This window comes from Salvelinus namaycush, chromosome 4, assembly GCF_016432855.1.
Source record: "Salvelinus namaycush isolate Seneca chromosome 4, SaNama_1.0, whole genome shotgun sequence".
Taxonomy (NCBI): domain Eukaryota; kingdom Metazoa; phylum Chordata; class Actinopteri; order Salmoniformes; family Salmonidae; genus Salvelinus; species Salvelinus namaycush.
Window position 1 is genome coordinate 63,367,363 of NC_052310.1, and position 14,284 is coordinate 63,381,646.

Consider the following 14,284-nt stretch of genomic DNA (forward strand, 5'->3'; position numbering starts at 1 on the left):
TGGTTCCCACAGTTGTCAAGTTGGCTGGATGTCCTTTGGGTGGTGGTAAGCTATTCTTGATACACACAGGAAACTGTTGAGCGTGGAAAACCCAGTAGAGTTGCAGTTCTTGACACAAACCAGTGCGCCTCGCACCTACTACCATACCCCGTTCAAAAGCACTTAAATATTTTATCTTACAGGTTAACCCTCTGAATGGCAAACATACACAATCCTAACTTACTTAGTCCTCTTTGTCCCGGGTAGGACATACAGTGTACATGTAACACTGCAACAATCTTCTGCCATTGGAGTCTATCTTTGCGCTGTTCTGTGAAGGGAGTAGTACTGTACACAGCGTTGTACGAGATCTTCAGTTTCTTGGCAGTTTCTCACATGCAATAGCCTTAATTTCTCAGAACAAGAATAGACTGACGAGTTTCAGAAGAAAGTGCTTTGTTTCTGGCCATTTTGAGCCTGTAATCGAACCCACAAATGCTGATGCTCCAGATACTCATCTGCTCTAAAGAAAGCCAGTTTTATTGCTTCTTTAAATCAGCACAACAGTTTTCAGCTGTGCTAACATAATTGCAAAAGGGTTTTCTAATGATCAATTAGCCTTTTAAAATGATAAACTTGGATTAGCTAACACAACGTGCCATTGGAACACAGGAGTGATGGTTGCTGATAATGGGCCTCTGTACGCCTATGTAGATATTCCATTAAAAATCAGCCTTTTCCAGCTACAATAGTCATTTACAACATTAACAATGTCTACACTGTATTTCTGATCAATTTGATGTTATTTTAAAAATGGACAAAAAATGTGCTTTTCTTTCAAAAACAAGGACATTTCTAAGTGACCCCAAAATGTTCAACGGTAGTGTATATAGCACCAGTCAAAAGTTACTACTACTACTAATTGAAGGATTTTACTTTATTTTTTACTATTTTCTACATTGTAGAATAATAGTGAAGACATCAACACTATGAAATAACACATGGATTCATGTAGTAACCAAAAATAAGTTAGTTAACTGCACCTCAGATTGCAGCCCAAATAAATGCTTCACAGATTTCAAGTAAGTAACGGACACATCTCAACATCAACTGTCCAGAGGAGACTCCGTGAATCAGGCCTTCATGGTCGAATTGCTGCAAAGAACCCACTACTAAAGGACACCAATAAGAAGAGACTTGCTTGGGCCAAGAAACACGAATAATGGACATTAGTCCGGTGGAAATCTGTCCTTTGGTCTGATGAGTCCACATATGAGATTTTTTGTTCCAACCGTCGTGTCTTTGTGAGACGCAGAGTAGGTGAACGGATGATCTCTGTTTTTGGTTACTTTTTTGGTTACTACATGATTCCATATGTGTTATTTCATCGTTTTGATGTCTTCACTATTATTCTACAATGTAGAAAATAGTAAAAAATAAAGTAAAACTCTTGAATGAGTAACACAAACAAAGCTGTAACACAACAAAATGTGGAATACTTCCTGAATGCACTGTATATTGGTATTGTCATAAACATTGAGAGGGTGAAAGAGGGATCTGGCCGTTCCTTCAGGCATGATAAGAGGGTGGTTTCAAACACTCACTCAAACAGTACATCAGCCAGTGTGAAACATTATCCAATGCCTCTGCATCCTCTAGCTAGCTGTTTAACAGCATTTGCATTACATGTGTTGTGTCAGTATATAAGGGGGTGTTTATGAGAGAGTGAGCTAGAGAGAGAGGGAGGGAGGAGCGAGAAAGAGAGACCGAGAGTAGGAGATCTAGAAAGGGGAAATCTAATTTTGTCCAGACTCTGAGTCAACAACTGACACACTTGTAGGAGGCTATCATATCTGCCTGCAGACAACTAGTGGATATCAGTTCTCCTGTCCATCGTGTGTGTGTGTGTACCACCATGCCATCCTACACAGTGACGGTGGCTACAGGAAGCCAGTGGTTTGCAGGGACTGATGACTACATCTATATCACCCTGGTGGGAACAGAGGGATGCAGTGAGAGGACTTTACTGGACAAACCGCTCTACAACGACTTCGAGAGAGGGGCGGTGAGTTGAGTTACAGTGGCAAGAGTCCGTTTGAAAGTTTCACAGTGTGTGCATTACTTCAAATACACTCAGAGGTGACCTTGTTAATGATAGAGAGGAAATATTTCCAATAACTATCAGATTTGAAACTCTGGCTGCATCCTTATTCTTCACTCTTCCCCCAATGTGCACGTGCATACTTCTCATCACTTCTCAGTCAATGCTTAATAAAAAGCACACTTCCTCTAGTATCTGTCCTGAAGCCTCAACTCAAATGATGCATATTAATTGGACTGATTACTAGTTTGTGTTGAAAATGACATACAAGATATCTCCCTCTGGAAGCCCTCACAATACCTCGGTCTGGGTGAATGAATTGTACTGTAACAATAACATTTGACTTTTGGACATATTCATATTTATTACAACAACATTGTATTATTCATTTTTTTATTATTTTAACGTAATTAAGGACTGACATTTGACAGAAAATGTTGTGCAATGTTTAAAATGCATACTGCTAATAACTGCACAAAGTTCCTTAACAAATGTACAAATAAACAATTTGTTTTATTTTACTGTTCCCTGGTGTAAGATCTGCCACAGAATGTATTGCAGGATCAACCCCAGTCCCTCTATTCTATTCAATAAATAGTGCTTGAAACTGTACTGCAATATGAGGTAATGGGAGTAAATCCATCGCATAAAGAGGAAATAAATGGTCATTGCTCTCAATACTACTATGTGAGGGACTGTGATACCCAGGCACTTAATAAGAGCCATTTACAGAGTGCTTTTTACCTGATTTTCACTTGGAAATACAATGGATTGGATTCAATAAAACACTTCTCCCGGTGCTCAAATCACTTTACATTGTCTTGTAGAAACTTGCCTTATCCACTACCAAGTACAGTGACAGATGAAGAGGCTAAACTCCAGTGCAGAGTGCGCCCTATAGGTGCCATCACCATTTCTGTGTATGAGTGTATTTCTCTGTGCTTTTACTCTAATGAAGCAAAATAATAACATAAGGCCTATTGCCAAACCTCTATTACAGCTAATGGCCCATGAACACCACGGAAGATCAATACAAAAGCTTCCCTATCTAATAAACTGTCAATTGATTCTGATATTAAAATCTTCACCAGTGTCTGAATCCTGTACACTACATCCAGTTGTACTCTTTAGTTCATAATGCAAGTGGCTGAATATTGCACCAACCATCAATGACTCATGAGCTGCTACTAACCTCATGTTGTCTCTTTCTTGCTGTTTTGGGCGGTTGTGTCAGGACCGCAGAAAAAGTATCTGGTGCAAAAGGAACAGCTAATGGGCAGCCAAACAAACACATTGATAAAGTCATTAATAAAAAATGCACTTTATGTAACAATTACAACTTGGTAACGACCATTGTCCGTCCTCAGGTTAGTCTTAATCTGGGTCCGGAAAACTGTCCCCTTTTGTCCACTTTGCTCAAATCTCTCTAAACCTGGTTGTCTGTTCTCAGGTGGACTCGTATGATGTGACGGTGGGGGAGAACCTGGGGGAGATGGAGCTGGTGAAGATAGAGAAGAAGAAGTACTGGGTTCATGATGACTGGTACTGTAAGTACATCACAGTGAAGACCCCCTCTGGAGACTACGTAGAGTTCCCCTGCTTCCACTGGCTGGTGGACGACAAGGAGGTGGTCCTCAGGAACGGCAAAGGTACCTGTCTGTCGGGTCTGTGTCTGCCGGTCGGTCGTGTCTGTCAGTCAGTCAGGTCTGTCGGTTGCTCATGTCTGTCTGTCGGTTGCTCATGTCTGTCAATAAACTGTCCCCAGTCTTTAGCTTAAGGAACATAGAAGTGAATCTAAAATCATCCTCATTATCGTTGTTCACCCTTTTCTTTAAGCACTGCTGCCAAAGGATGACAAGACCAGACTGGTGAAGCAACACCGACACAAAGAGCTGGAGAGCAGACGGAAAACCTACAGGCAAGAGCTGGGTTTATTGTGTATCACACATCTACCTCACAATGACGTATTGATGTTATACCAAGATGCATTCAACAAATAAATGTATGTATTGAACTAGTAAATGTTTTTCTAGTGTTTATTCAATGCATTGAAACTACATATAGTGTAGCCTACCATCATTAAAAGACCTGTACACAGTGTTACGTAGTAGTGCTTAACCTGATTCTATGATGTCCTCCTGTGTATAGATGGAGGGAGTGGCAGCCTGGAATTCCTATGAGTATAGATGCCAACACTCACAAGGAGCTTCCCAGAGACATCCAGTTTGATAGCGAGAAAGGAGTGGACTTCATACTCAACTACAGTAAGGCGTAAGTACTGCATTCACACTACACTCTGTAACCTAGTGTAGACTCCCTTTATTTGTTATATGCATTGCAGACTCTGCCAAGAGTTCTGGGGTTTTATGGCAGAGTAGTGTCATTGTCCTGTCACTACACTCTGCTGCAACTATTTCCCCTTATTTGCAAAATTGTCCATACAGTCTTTTACTCTGTTCCATTTTTACACTCATGCAGTGTTAAACCTACAGTCGGCCTCTATCTAATGTGGAGATTTCCATGTAGAAAGCCCATACTTGTCATGGTAGGGATTTTCCGTTCATTGGGGTCAGTATTTGTTTATTACAGTGATGGTATTTTCTAAATGTCAGGACTTCCTGGTTTGAATAAAAGCTAAACGGCAAACAGAAAGAAGCGTTTAGTTCAGTAGGTGGGTGGTTGGTGAGTAGTATGTGGAACTACTAGTATTTAAAAATATATATTAAATATTGAACCTTTATTTAACTGGGCAAGTCAGTTAAGAACATATTCTTATTTTACAATGACGGCCTACCCCGGCCAAACCCTCCCCTAACCTGGACAACACTGGGCCAATTGTGTGCCGCCCTATGGGACTCCCGATCACGGACGGTTGTGATACAGCACAAGATCGAACCAGGGTCTGTAGTGATGCATCTAGCACTGAGATGCAGTGCCTTAGACCGCTGCGCCACTCGGGAGTATATGGATGTGACTAAAAGGAAGCCTGTTTTAAAGCTCTGTATGAAATCATGTTGATCAGGAGAGTCATTGTATGAGTAACCAGGGACATTTGCATGTATCCTACACACCAACAGGCAAAACACATACACATATTGTCTCAATGAGACTGGCTGTGTGCTCTGACAAATACTTTGCTTCAAACCTATCAGCGTACTAGTATGCTTTTTTTCTTCTTTTGATTGCTTAGGAGGGATAATAACCTTCCAGACAGGATGTGTGTCTTTGCTCTGTAGTAGTTCAGTTATGGGATAGTAGCCCGCTATAATAGATAGTAGTTCAGTTATGGGATAGTAGCCCGCTATAACCATCTATAATAGACTTGCCATGTATTGATGAGGAACTAGAGGAAGTGGCTGGGGTTAGCAAGACACGTACTGACGTGTATTAATAGAAGTGTTATGACTGACTGTGCTTCTGCTGCTTACTTGTGGCTTGTTTGTGCAGCTGAATTTGCATTGATAACAGCTCATCTGCAGAGAGCACAGGGTATAAACTATTATGCAGTACGTTATGCTATTCAGGCATTGCTTGATGTAGCATTAACAGACTGGTAATGGATAGGATTAGATTTAAAGCATAATAACCTACATTGACAGTATCAATGTACTGTACCAATGACCAGCAGACTTTACTCACCAGCAGGTTAGCAGCAACATCCTTAGAATCCCAAGTGTTGAGCACTGGCAAAGTACTGCACACGTGTGTGCGAATCATAGACAGGAAGGGAAGCAGAAACTATTTTTCTTAAATTCATCCCTGGAAAGTGGCAACCAACGCTGCTAACGATTGAAAATAACGTGGATAAGTGTGTAATACATGTGCAGTAAACATCAACTCCCTGTTGTCAGTAAGTCAGTGACTGACATTTTCTGAATCCATTAGTTTTTCACAGTGAAAATGGAAGAAAATAACTCTGGACATAAATCTTAGCCTCGTTCGACCATCCTGATCTCACAAAATGACATTCTGTTTTTCTATGATATTGCAGCGGTCAAGATGGTGGCTCAGGCTACTTAAATCTTTCCCTGCAGTTTGATGATGTTGTTCTCTCCTCCCCAGGATAGAGAACCTCTGTGTGAACCAGTTCATGCACATGTTCCAGTCCTCCTGGAATGACTTTGCTGACTTTGAGCGGATCTTCGTCAGGATCAAAAACACCATCTCAGGTGTGTGGTCTCAGTTTTCTCCATAGAATGTGGAATCTTACTCCTCTCTCCTCTTTGAGCAGCTGCTGCTTTAGCAGTAGCTAATGCGGATCCTAGTCAAAAAAATCATCCTCTCCTCTCCATATTCCTATCCTAGAGTATGTGATGCAGCACTGGAAAGAAGACTTTATGTTTGGCTACCAGTACCTGAACGGCTGTAACCCAGTGATGATCCAGAAGTGCACCAAGCTGCCAGAGAAGTTCCCCGTTACACATGACATGGTGGCAGATTGTCTGGAGAGAGAGATGACCCTGGAGGAGGAAATTGAGGTAGAGACAGACACACATATGCACATGTCACATGCACGCAGTTATGCAAGCTTATACACATGCATGCATACATCACATCCACTCACAGAATCTGTGACCTATTGTACACACAAACAGACAAGACATGCAGAAAGACAGACCGACTCCAAGGTTTACAGGTTCATATTGTAAGACATTCACCCTCGCCTGGTTTACCAACTACTTCTCAGACAGAGTTCATTGTGTCAAATCGGAGGGCCTGTTGTCCGGACCTCTGGCAGTCTCTATGGGGGTACCACAGTGTTCAATTCTCGGGCCGACTCTTTTCTCTGTATATATCAATGATGTCGCTCTTGCTGTGGGTGATTCCCCGATCCACCTCTACGCAGACGACACCATTCTGTATACATCTGGCCCTTCCTTGGACACTGTATTAACTAACCTCCAAACGAGCTTCAATGCCATACAACACTCCTTCCGTGGTCTCCAACTGCTCTTAAACGCTTGTAAAACCAAATGCATACTTTTCAACCGTTCGCTGCCCACACCCGCACGCCCGACTAGCATCACTACTCTGGACGGTTCTAACTTAGAATATGTGGACAACTACAAATACCTAGGTATCTGGCTAGACTGTAAACTCTCCTTCCAGACTCATATTAAACATCTCCAATCCAAAATTAAATCTAGAATCGGCTTTCTATTTCGCAACACAGCCTCTTTCACTCACGGCGCCAAACATACACTAGTAAAATTGACTATCCTACCGATCCTCGACTTCGGCGATGTCATTTACAAAATAGCTTCCAATACTCTACTAAGCAAACTGGATGCAGTCTAGCACAGTGACATCCGTTTTGTTACCAAAGCCCCTTATAACACCCACCACTGCGACTTGTATGCTCTCGTCGGCTGGCCCTCGCTACATATTCGTCGCCAGACCCACTGGCTCCAGGTCATCTATAAGTCTATGCTAGGTAAAGCTCCGCCTTATCTCAGCTCACTGGTCACGATAGCAACACCCACCCGCAGCACGCGCTCCAGCAGGTATATCTCACTGGCTATCCCCAAAGACAACACGTCATTTGGCTGCCTTTCTTTCCAGTTCTCTGCTGCCAATGACTGGAACGAATTGCAAAAATCGCTGAAGCTGGAGACTTATATTTCCCTCACTAACTTTAAACATCAGCTATCTGAGCAGCTAACCAATCACTGCAGCTGTACATAGCCCACCTGTAAATAGCCCACCCAATCTACCTACCTCATCCCCATATTGTTTTTATTTACTTTTCTGCTCTTTTGCACACCAGTATTTCTACTTACATATCATCATCTGCTCATCTAGCACTCCAGTGATAATTTGCTAAATTGTAATTACTTCACTACTATGGCCTATTTATTGCCTTACCTCCTTACTCCATTTGCACACACTGTTTATAGATTTTCTTTATTTTCTATTGTGTTATTGGCAGTACGCTTGTTTATTCCATGTGTAACTCTGTGTTGTCGCACTGCTTTGCTTTATCTTGGCCAGGTCGCAGTTGTAAATAAGAACTTGTTCTCAACTAGCTTACCTGGTTAAATAAAGGTGAAATAAAAAATAGATAAAAAACCTTGTATTACGTGTTGTTTGCAGGCAGGTAACATCTACATTGCAGACTATGAGTTGATGGAAGACATCAGTCCCAACAGTACAGACCCCTGTACTCTACAGTACCTGGCTGCTCCTATCTGTTTGCTGTACAACAACAGCCAGAGCAAGATCCTGCCTCTGGCCATACAGGTAGGCTATTCTGCATGGTTAGAAAAAGAGCATGGAACAGTGTTTCTTCACCATCTAACAAAACATACTCCTCCTCCTCTCTCTCTCCCAGCTGGGTCAGACTCCAGGGAAGGACAACCCTATCTTCCTGCCCAGTGATGGTCAGTATGACTGGATGCTAGCTAAGATCTGGGTCCGCTCCTCTGACTTCCACATCCACCAGACAGTCACACACCTGCTGAGGACTCACCTGGTCTCTGAGGTGTTTGGAGTGGCCATGTTCAGACAGCTGCCTGCTGTACACCCTGCTTATAAGGTACACCAAGTACACTTCAGTCTGTGCCTGTGTTTTGTGGCTGATTAGTTGATTCATGGATTGTTTAGTTAGATGGTTGGTTGATTGGTTTGTTTGTTTATTTATTTATTTATTGATGGTCTGTCCTCTAGTTGCTCCTTCCTCACATTCGTTTCACCATCGCCATCAACACCAAGGCCAGAGAGCAGCTCATCTGTGAGTTTGGCATCTTCGATAAGGTGAGTTTGTGAGAAAGGGACATTGAGACATATTCAGAAGTGCATCTACACATGGTACTAAAATCTGTCTCTTATCTGTCTTCATTGTGACTAGATTTCCTGGTCCCTCCCTGTATGTAAATTACACAGAAAAAAAATATACACTCCACAATTTCAAAGATTTTACAAAGATGCAACAGTTCATATGAGGAAATCAGTCAATTGAAATAAAAATATTAGGCCCTAATCTATGGATTTCACATGACTGGGAATTGGTCACAGATACCTTAAAAAAATAAATAGGGGCGTGGATCAGAAAACCAGGCAGTATCTGGTGTGACCACCATTTGCCTCAAGCTGCGTGACACATCTCCTTTGCATAGAGTTGATCAGGCTGTTGATTGTGGCCTGTGCAGTGTTGTCCCACTCCTTTTCAATGGCTGTGTGAAGTTGCTGGATATTGGCAGGAACTGGAACACGCTGGAGTACACGTTGATCCAGAGCATCCCAAACATGCTCTACGGGTAACATGTTTTGTGAGTATGCAGAACTGGCACATTTTGAGCTTCCAGGAATTGTGTACAGATCCTTGCGACATGGGGCCGTGCATTATCATGTTGAAACATGAGGCGATGGCGGCGGATGAATGGCACGACAATGGGCCTCAGGATCTCGTCACGGTATCTCTGTGCATTCAATTTGACATTGATGAAATGCAATTGTGTTCATTGTGTGTGACATGCCTTTCTATACCATAACACCACCATGGGGCACAATGTTCACAACGTTGACATCAGCAAAACGCTGGCCCACATGACCCTATACACGCTGTCTGCCAACTGCCCAGTACATTTGCGACCATTATTCATCCATGAAGAGCACACTTCTCCAGCATGCCAGTGGCCATCGAAGGTGAGCATTTTCTCACTGAAGTCGGTTACAACACCGAACTGCAGTCAGGTCAAGACCCTGGTGAGGACAACGAGTACGCAGATTAGCTTCCCTGAGACGGTATCTTAAAGTTTGTGCAGAAATTCCTTGGTTGTGCAAGCCCACAGTCTCATCAGCTGTCCGGGTGGCTGGTGTCAGACAAACCCGCAGGTGAAGAAGCCAGATGTGGATTCCTAGGCTGGTGTGGTACATGTGGTATGTGGTTGTGAGGCCGGTTGGACGTACTGCCAAATTCTCTGAAACGACGTTGGAGGCGGCTTATTGTAGAGAAATTAACAATAGATTCTCTGGCAACAGCTCTGGTGGACATTCCTGCAGTCAGCATGCAAATTGCCTTATGGGACTCCCGATCACAGCTGGTTGTGATACAGCCCGGGATCGAACCCGGGTCTGTAGTGACGCAGTGCCTTTGACCGCTGCGCCACTCGGGAGGCTCATATTATTGGAAACTTTTAAAGTTTACCTGTAAATTACCTGAATTTGTGTAACTTTCAAAGATTTTATGTAATTTATCACAAGACATCTAGTGGCCCTTGTGGGTACTTCAGTTTATCACAGGTGCCTAATTATCTCTGACCCTCTATCTGGCCTTATCGCATGTAAAATATATAACATAATCAAATAAGATGATTTTTAAATAAAACAAATAAAGCTGTAAAACCTTATCCTAAATATAAACCATAGACATAGTAAAATAAACAAGTGTGTAAAAAATGTAATATATAAAAGATATTTCATGTTGAAACCCTCATATTAAACACCAATGTTATTCATGAGTTTATATCTTGGTTGTAAATGTTTTTACACTGAACTGGTGGCAGTTGTGGAAAAAGTAAATAGTTGGAAGAGTTGCAGTTGAGTATAATGCCGTTGTTGATTTTTCCCATTAATTAGGCTATTTTCTCTTGAACTATATGGTCTATTCACAAGAAACTCATGGACAAAATGGACACAAAAAATAAATACTATATATGAATACATTTTTTTTTTAGTTATTCAAGTATAAATGACCATAGATTACCTGTTAATTACAAAAATTACAGAAGCTTTGCAACCCTAGTCTTTATACTACGAGCACCGATTGATAACGTGCAGTAATAGTTCCTGTGTTTTAGAGGGCGGGATTATTATGATTGAAATAGTTTGCTGTCCAGATCTGTCTACACTTGTAAGATCTCCAGACACAATTTGGGCCTGATTACTTCCGGAGGTGGTCAGGATGATCTGATCACAATCAGATCAGAATATGTCTTTTAATCGTCTAAACCTGTCTAAAAATGTGGGCCCAATCAGAATGTGGACACGATCAGGACAAAGGATGCATGTTAGCACCAGGTAAAAATGGGCCTAGAGACGGAGACATAGAGAGCTAATGTGTACTGTCTCTCCCCAGGCCAATGGTACAGGAGGTGGGGGTCATGTAGAGATGATCCAGAAGGCTATGAGGTCACTGACCTTCAGGTCTCTGTGTTTCCCTGATGCCATTAAGGCCCGCGGGGTGGACAGCCCTGAGGACCTACCCTACTACTACTACAGAGACGACGGGAACCGGGTCTGGGATGTCACCAAGAGGTCAGTGATCATGGGGGAGTGGGGGGTCTGTGTGTGTGTCCTTCTTGACACTTTTATAGGAGGAGGAGAACCAGGCCAATCACCAGGAAAAGATGCCATGAAATGGCCATGAGATGGCTAACCCTAACCCTATAGCCATAACCCTAAAGCCCTAGCCCTAGCCATTACCCTAACCCTAGCTTCATGTCCACACCCCGGCTCAACCCACCCCTATAGCCATAACCCTAAAGCCCTAGCCATTACCCTAACCCTAGCTTCATGTCCACACCCCGGCTCAACCCACCCCTATAGCCATAACCCTAAAGCCCTAGCCATTACCCTAACCATAGCTTCATGTCCACACCCCGGCTCAACCCTAACCCTATAGCCATAACCCTAAAGCCCTAGCCATTACCCTAACCCTATAGCCATAACCCTAAAGCCCTAGCCATTACCCTAACCCTATAGCCATAACCCTAAAGCCCTAGCCATTAACCTAACCCTAGCTTCATGTCCACACCCCGGCTCAACCCTAACCCTATAGCCATAACCGTAACCCTAAAGCTCTAGCCATTACCCTAACCCTACATTTGATTTGCCGTTTCCCTAGTTTTGTGTGGGACGTGGTGTGTATCTACTACGACAGTGATGACACAGTACAGAAGGATGAGGAGATACAGGCGTTTGTTAAAGATGTCTGCAGCTTTGGGATGCAGGACTTTGACTGCTGTGGTGGGTACAAACACACTATAACCAACAAACACTACAATGGCCTAGCCTGCTTTAAAAGGCTGTTTTAGTTATCTGCAATACAAATACACACTTCTTATTTCTCTGGACTGTGTTGAAAGACATAACTGACCATGGAGTAACATTATCAATATTTAGCTATGCAGAAATGTACTTCACTTTTAAGTTGGTCAAAAGCCTCTGTGCTTATCTGTTGCTGTGGTAACAGTGGAGTGCGAGTGATGAACTCAGTCTGGTCTGATCAGGCTAGTAGAGGCCACAACTCCACTCTTCGAGGGCCACTCTGCTGGTTTACATCTGACAGAACCACTGAGTAACCAGGTGTATGTACACCTCTGCCCAGTCAACATGAATTGCCAGGGGACTCAAAAACCAGCAGGAGATGCAGCCTTCATAGACTGGTGTTGTGCATTTCTAAGCAACACTGTAGTCTGTGATTGCATGACAATGTGTGTCTAGGGACTGACCTTAGTGACTCACTGGTGAAACAAGTGTCAAAAAAACATGTGTTGCGCAAAAAACCTTTCTGCAGGGTTTCCCAAGTCCCTGAAGACACGCGAGGAGCTCACAGAGTATCTGACTGTCATCATCTTCACTTCCTCTGCACACCACGCTGCTGTCAACTTTGGACAGGTACGGCTCGGGGCTCGATATGATCAGATAGCAAACATCCGCTTAGCAGTTGTTTTGGCGGTGTCTGAGGTGGAACTGCATCAGAGCTGTCAACTCCAAGTGGCTCCAGGCATTATGAAACGGACATTGCCTTTGGCTGCACTGATTCGCATTAAAAGAAATCCCATCTAGCCTTGTTTCCAAGTTCGAACACTGGAATGTGAGATTTAATCTACACTTCAATTAGGATAATTGAAATCCTCATTATTTGTTTCATGATTTTTCAATTTGAGCATAAATATGTCTATATAGCCTACACTTTCTCATTCTGAACTTTTAATGCAAGTGGGGCGGGTGTGGTTTCGTTAGCAACTGTTCACCGAATTTGACGGCTCCAATGCAGTTCCACCTCAAACACCCGCTATGTTGGTGTCTGCAACGCTTGATCTGATTGAATCTAGGCCTTGTAAAGGTAGGCTTTGGACAGGTAAGACTTGGTCAGGTAAGCTTTGGAAATGTAAGATTTGCTCAGGTAGGCTATATATAGTCAGGTAGCCTTGGGACAGTTGGTCAACATTCCTGTAGATGAGCTTGATCAGTGCTTGCAGACAAGAGCCTGTACATTGTCAAGAGCACCACCTAGCTTCCCTTAGATGTTAATGTCTGCCTACTCTGTGTATTTCAGTATGACTGGTGCTCGTGGATCCCCAATGCACCCCCCACCATGCGTAAGCCCCCTCCCAGACAGAAGGGGGTGGTAGATGTGAAGTTCATCATCCAGAGTCTCCCTGACCGCGGCCGGTCCTGCTGGCACCTAGGGGCCGTCTGGGCCCTCAGTCAGTTCCAGGAGAACGAGGTACATACACCACATGCCCACGTACGGATAAACACACATGGTGTTTGTCTGATTTTGTTCTTAATAATAAAGAAATCCCTCCAATTCCTGTGTGTCCTCTCTCTGTCAGCTCTTCCTGGGGATGTACCCAGATGAGCACTTCATAGAGAAGCCGGTGAAGGAGGCCATGGAGTCGTTCAGGAAGAGACTGGCAGAGGTCAGCAGTGTCATCAAAATTCGTAACGAAGGCAAGAAACTACCCTACTACTACTTCTCTCCCGACCGCATCCCTAACAGTGTGGCTGTCTGAGAAAGGAATGAAGGGGAGAGAGCAAGGAAGGGAACAAGGAGGAGGGATAGCTATATTGTCTGATATACACTGAGTGTACAAAACATTAGGAACACCTGCTCTTTCCATGACAAGCTGACCAGGTGAAAGCTATGATCCCTTATTGATGTCACTTGTTAAATCCACTTCAATCAGTGCAGATGAAGGGGAGGAGATGGGTTAAAGAAGGATTTTTAAGCCTTGAGACAATTGAGGCATGGATATGTGTGCCATTCAGAGGGTAAATGGGCAAGACAAAATATTTAAGTGCCTTTGAACAGTGTGTGGTAGTAGGTGACAGGCGCACCGGTTTGCATCAAAAACTGCAATGCTGCTGAGTTTTTCTCACTCAACAGTTTCCCGTGTGTATCAAGAATAATCCACCACCCAAAGGACATCCAGCCAACTTGACACAACTGTGGGAAGCATTGGCGTCAACATGGGC

The 14,284-nt window shown here is 43.3% G+C and overlaps 1 protein-coding gene across 4 annotated transcripts; it reads left to right on the top strand.

The window, feature by feature from the left end:
- The first annotated feature begins 1,879 nt into the window (after positions 1–1,879).
- On the top strand, positions 1,880–13,856 carry LOC120045686 (polyunsaturated fatty acid 5-lipoxygenase-like). 4 transcript variants are annotated; one of them, XM_038990625.1, is made up of 14 exons: positions 1,880–2,044; positions 3,531–3,729; positions 3,917–3,998; positions 4,229–4,351; positions 6,143–6,249; positions 6,386–6,558; positions 8,174–8,320; positions 8,412–8,615; positions 8,747–8,841; positions 11,225–11,335; positions 11,925–12,046; positions 12,597–12,697; positions 13,362–13,532; positions 13,642–13,856. In XM_038990625.1, exons 1-14 carry the CDS (start codon positions 1,895–1,897, stop codon positions 13,819–13,821), a joined length of 1,965 nt encoding a protein of 654 aa, XP_038846553.1. In that variant the 5' UTR covers positions 1,880–1,894; the 3' UTR covers positions 13,822–13,856. The 4 variants fall into 4 exon arrangements, with proteins under 4 accessions (XP_038846553.1, XP_038846552.1, XP_038846554.1 ...); XM_038990624.1 differs by having other exon boundaries at positions 8,747–8,833; positions 11,157–11,335; XM_038990626.1 differs by having other exon boundaries at positions 8,747–8,833; positions 11,253–11,335.
- Positions 13,857–14,284: the final 428 nt, after the last annotated feature.

Excerpts from the sequence above, each read along its gene's own strand:
- LOC120045686 (XM_038990624.1), top strand. The coding sequence starts at position 1,895 with ATGCCATCCTACACAGTGACGGTGGCTACAGGAAGCCAGTGGTTTGCA. Across the intron at positions 4,352-6,142 it reads ATACTCAACTACAGTAAGGC|GATAGAGAACCTCTGTGTGA; the intron begins GTAAGTACTGCA and ends TCTCCTCCCCAG. Across the intron at positions 12,047-12,596 it reads GCAGGACTTTGACTGCTGTG|GGTTTCCCAAGTCCCTGAAG; the intron begins GTGGGTACAAAC and ends ACCTTTCTGCAG.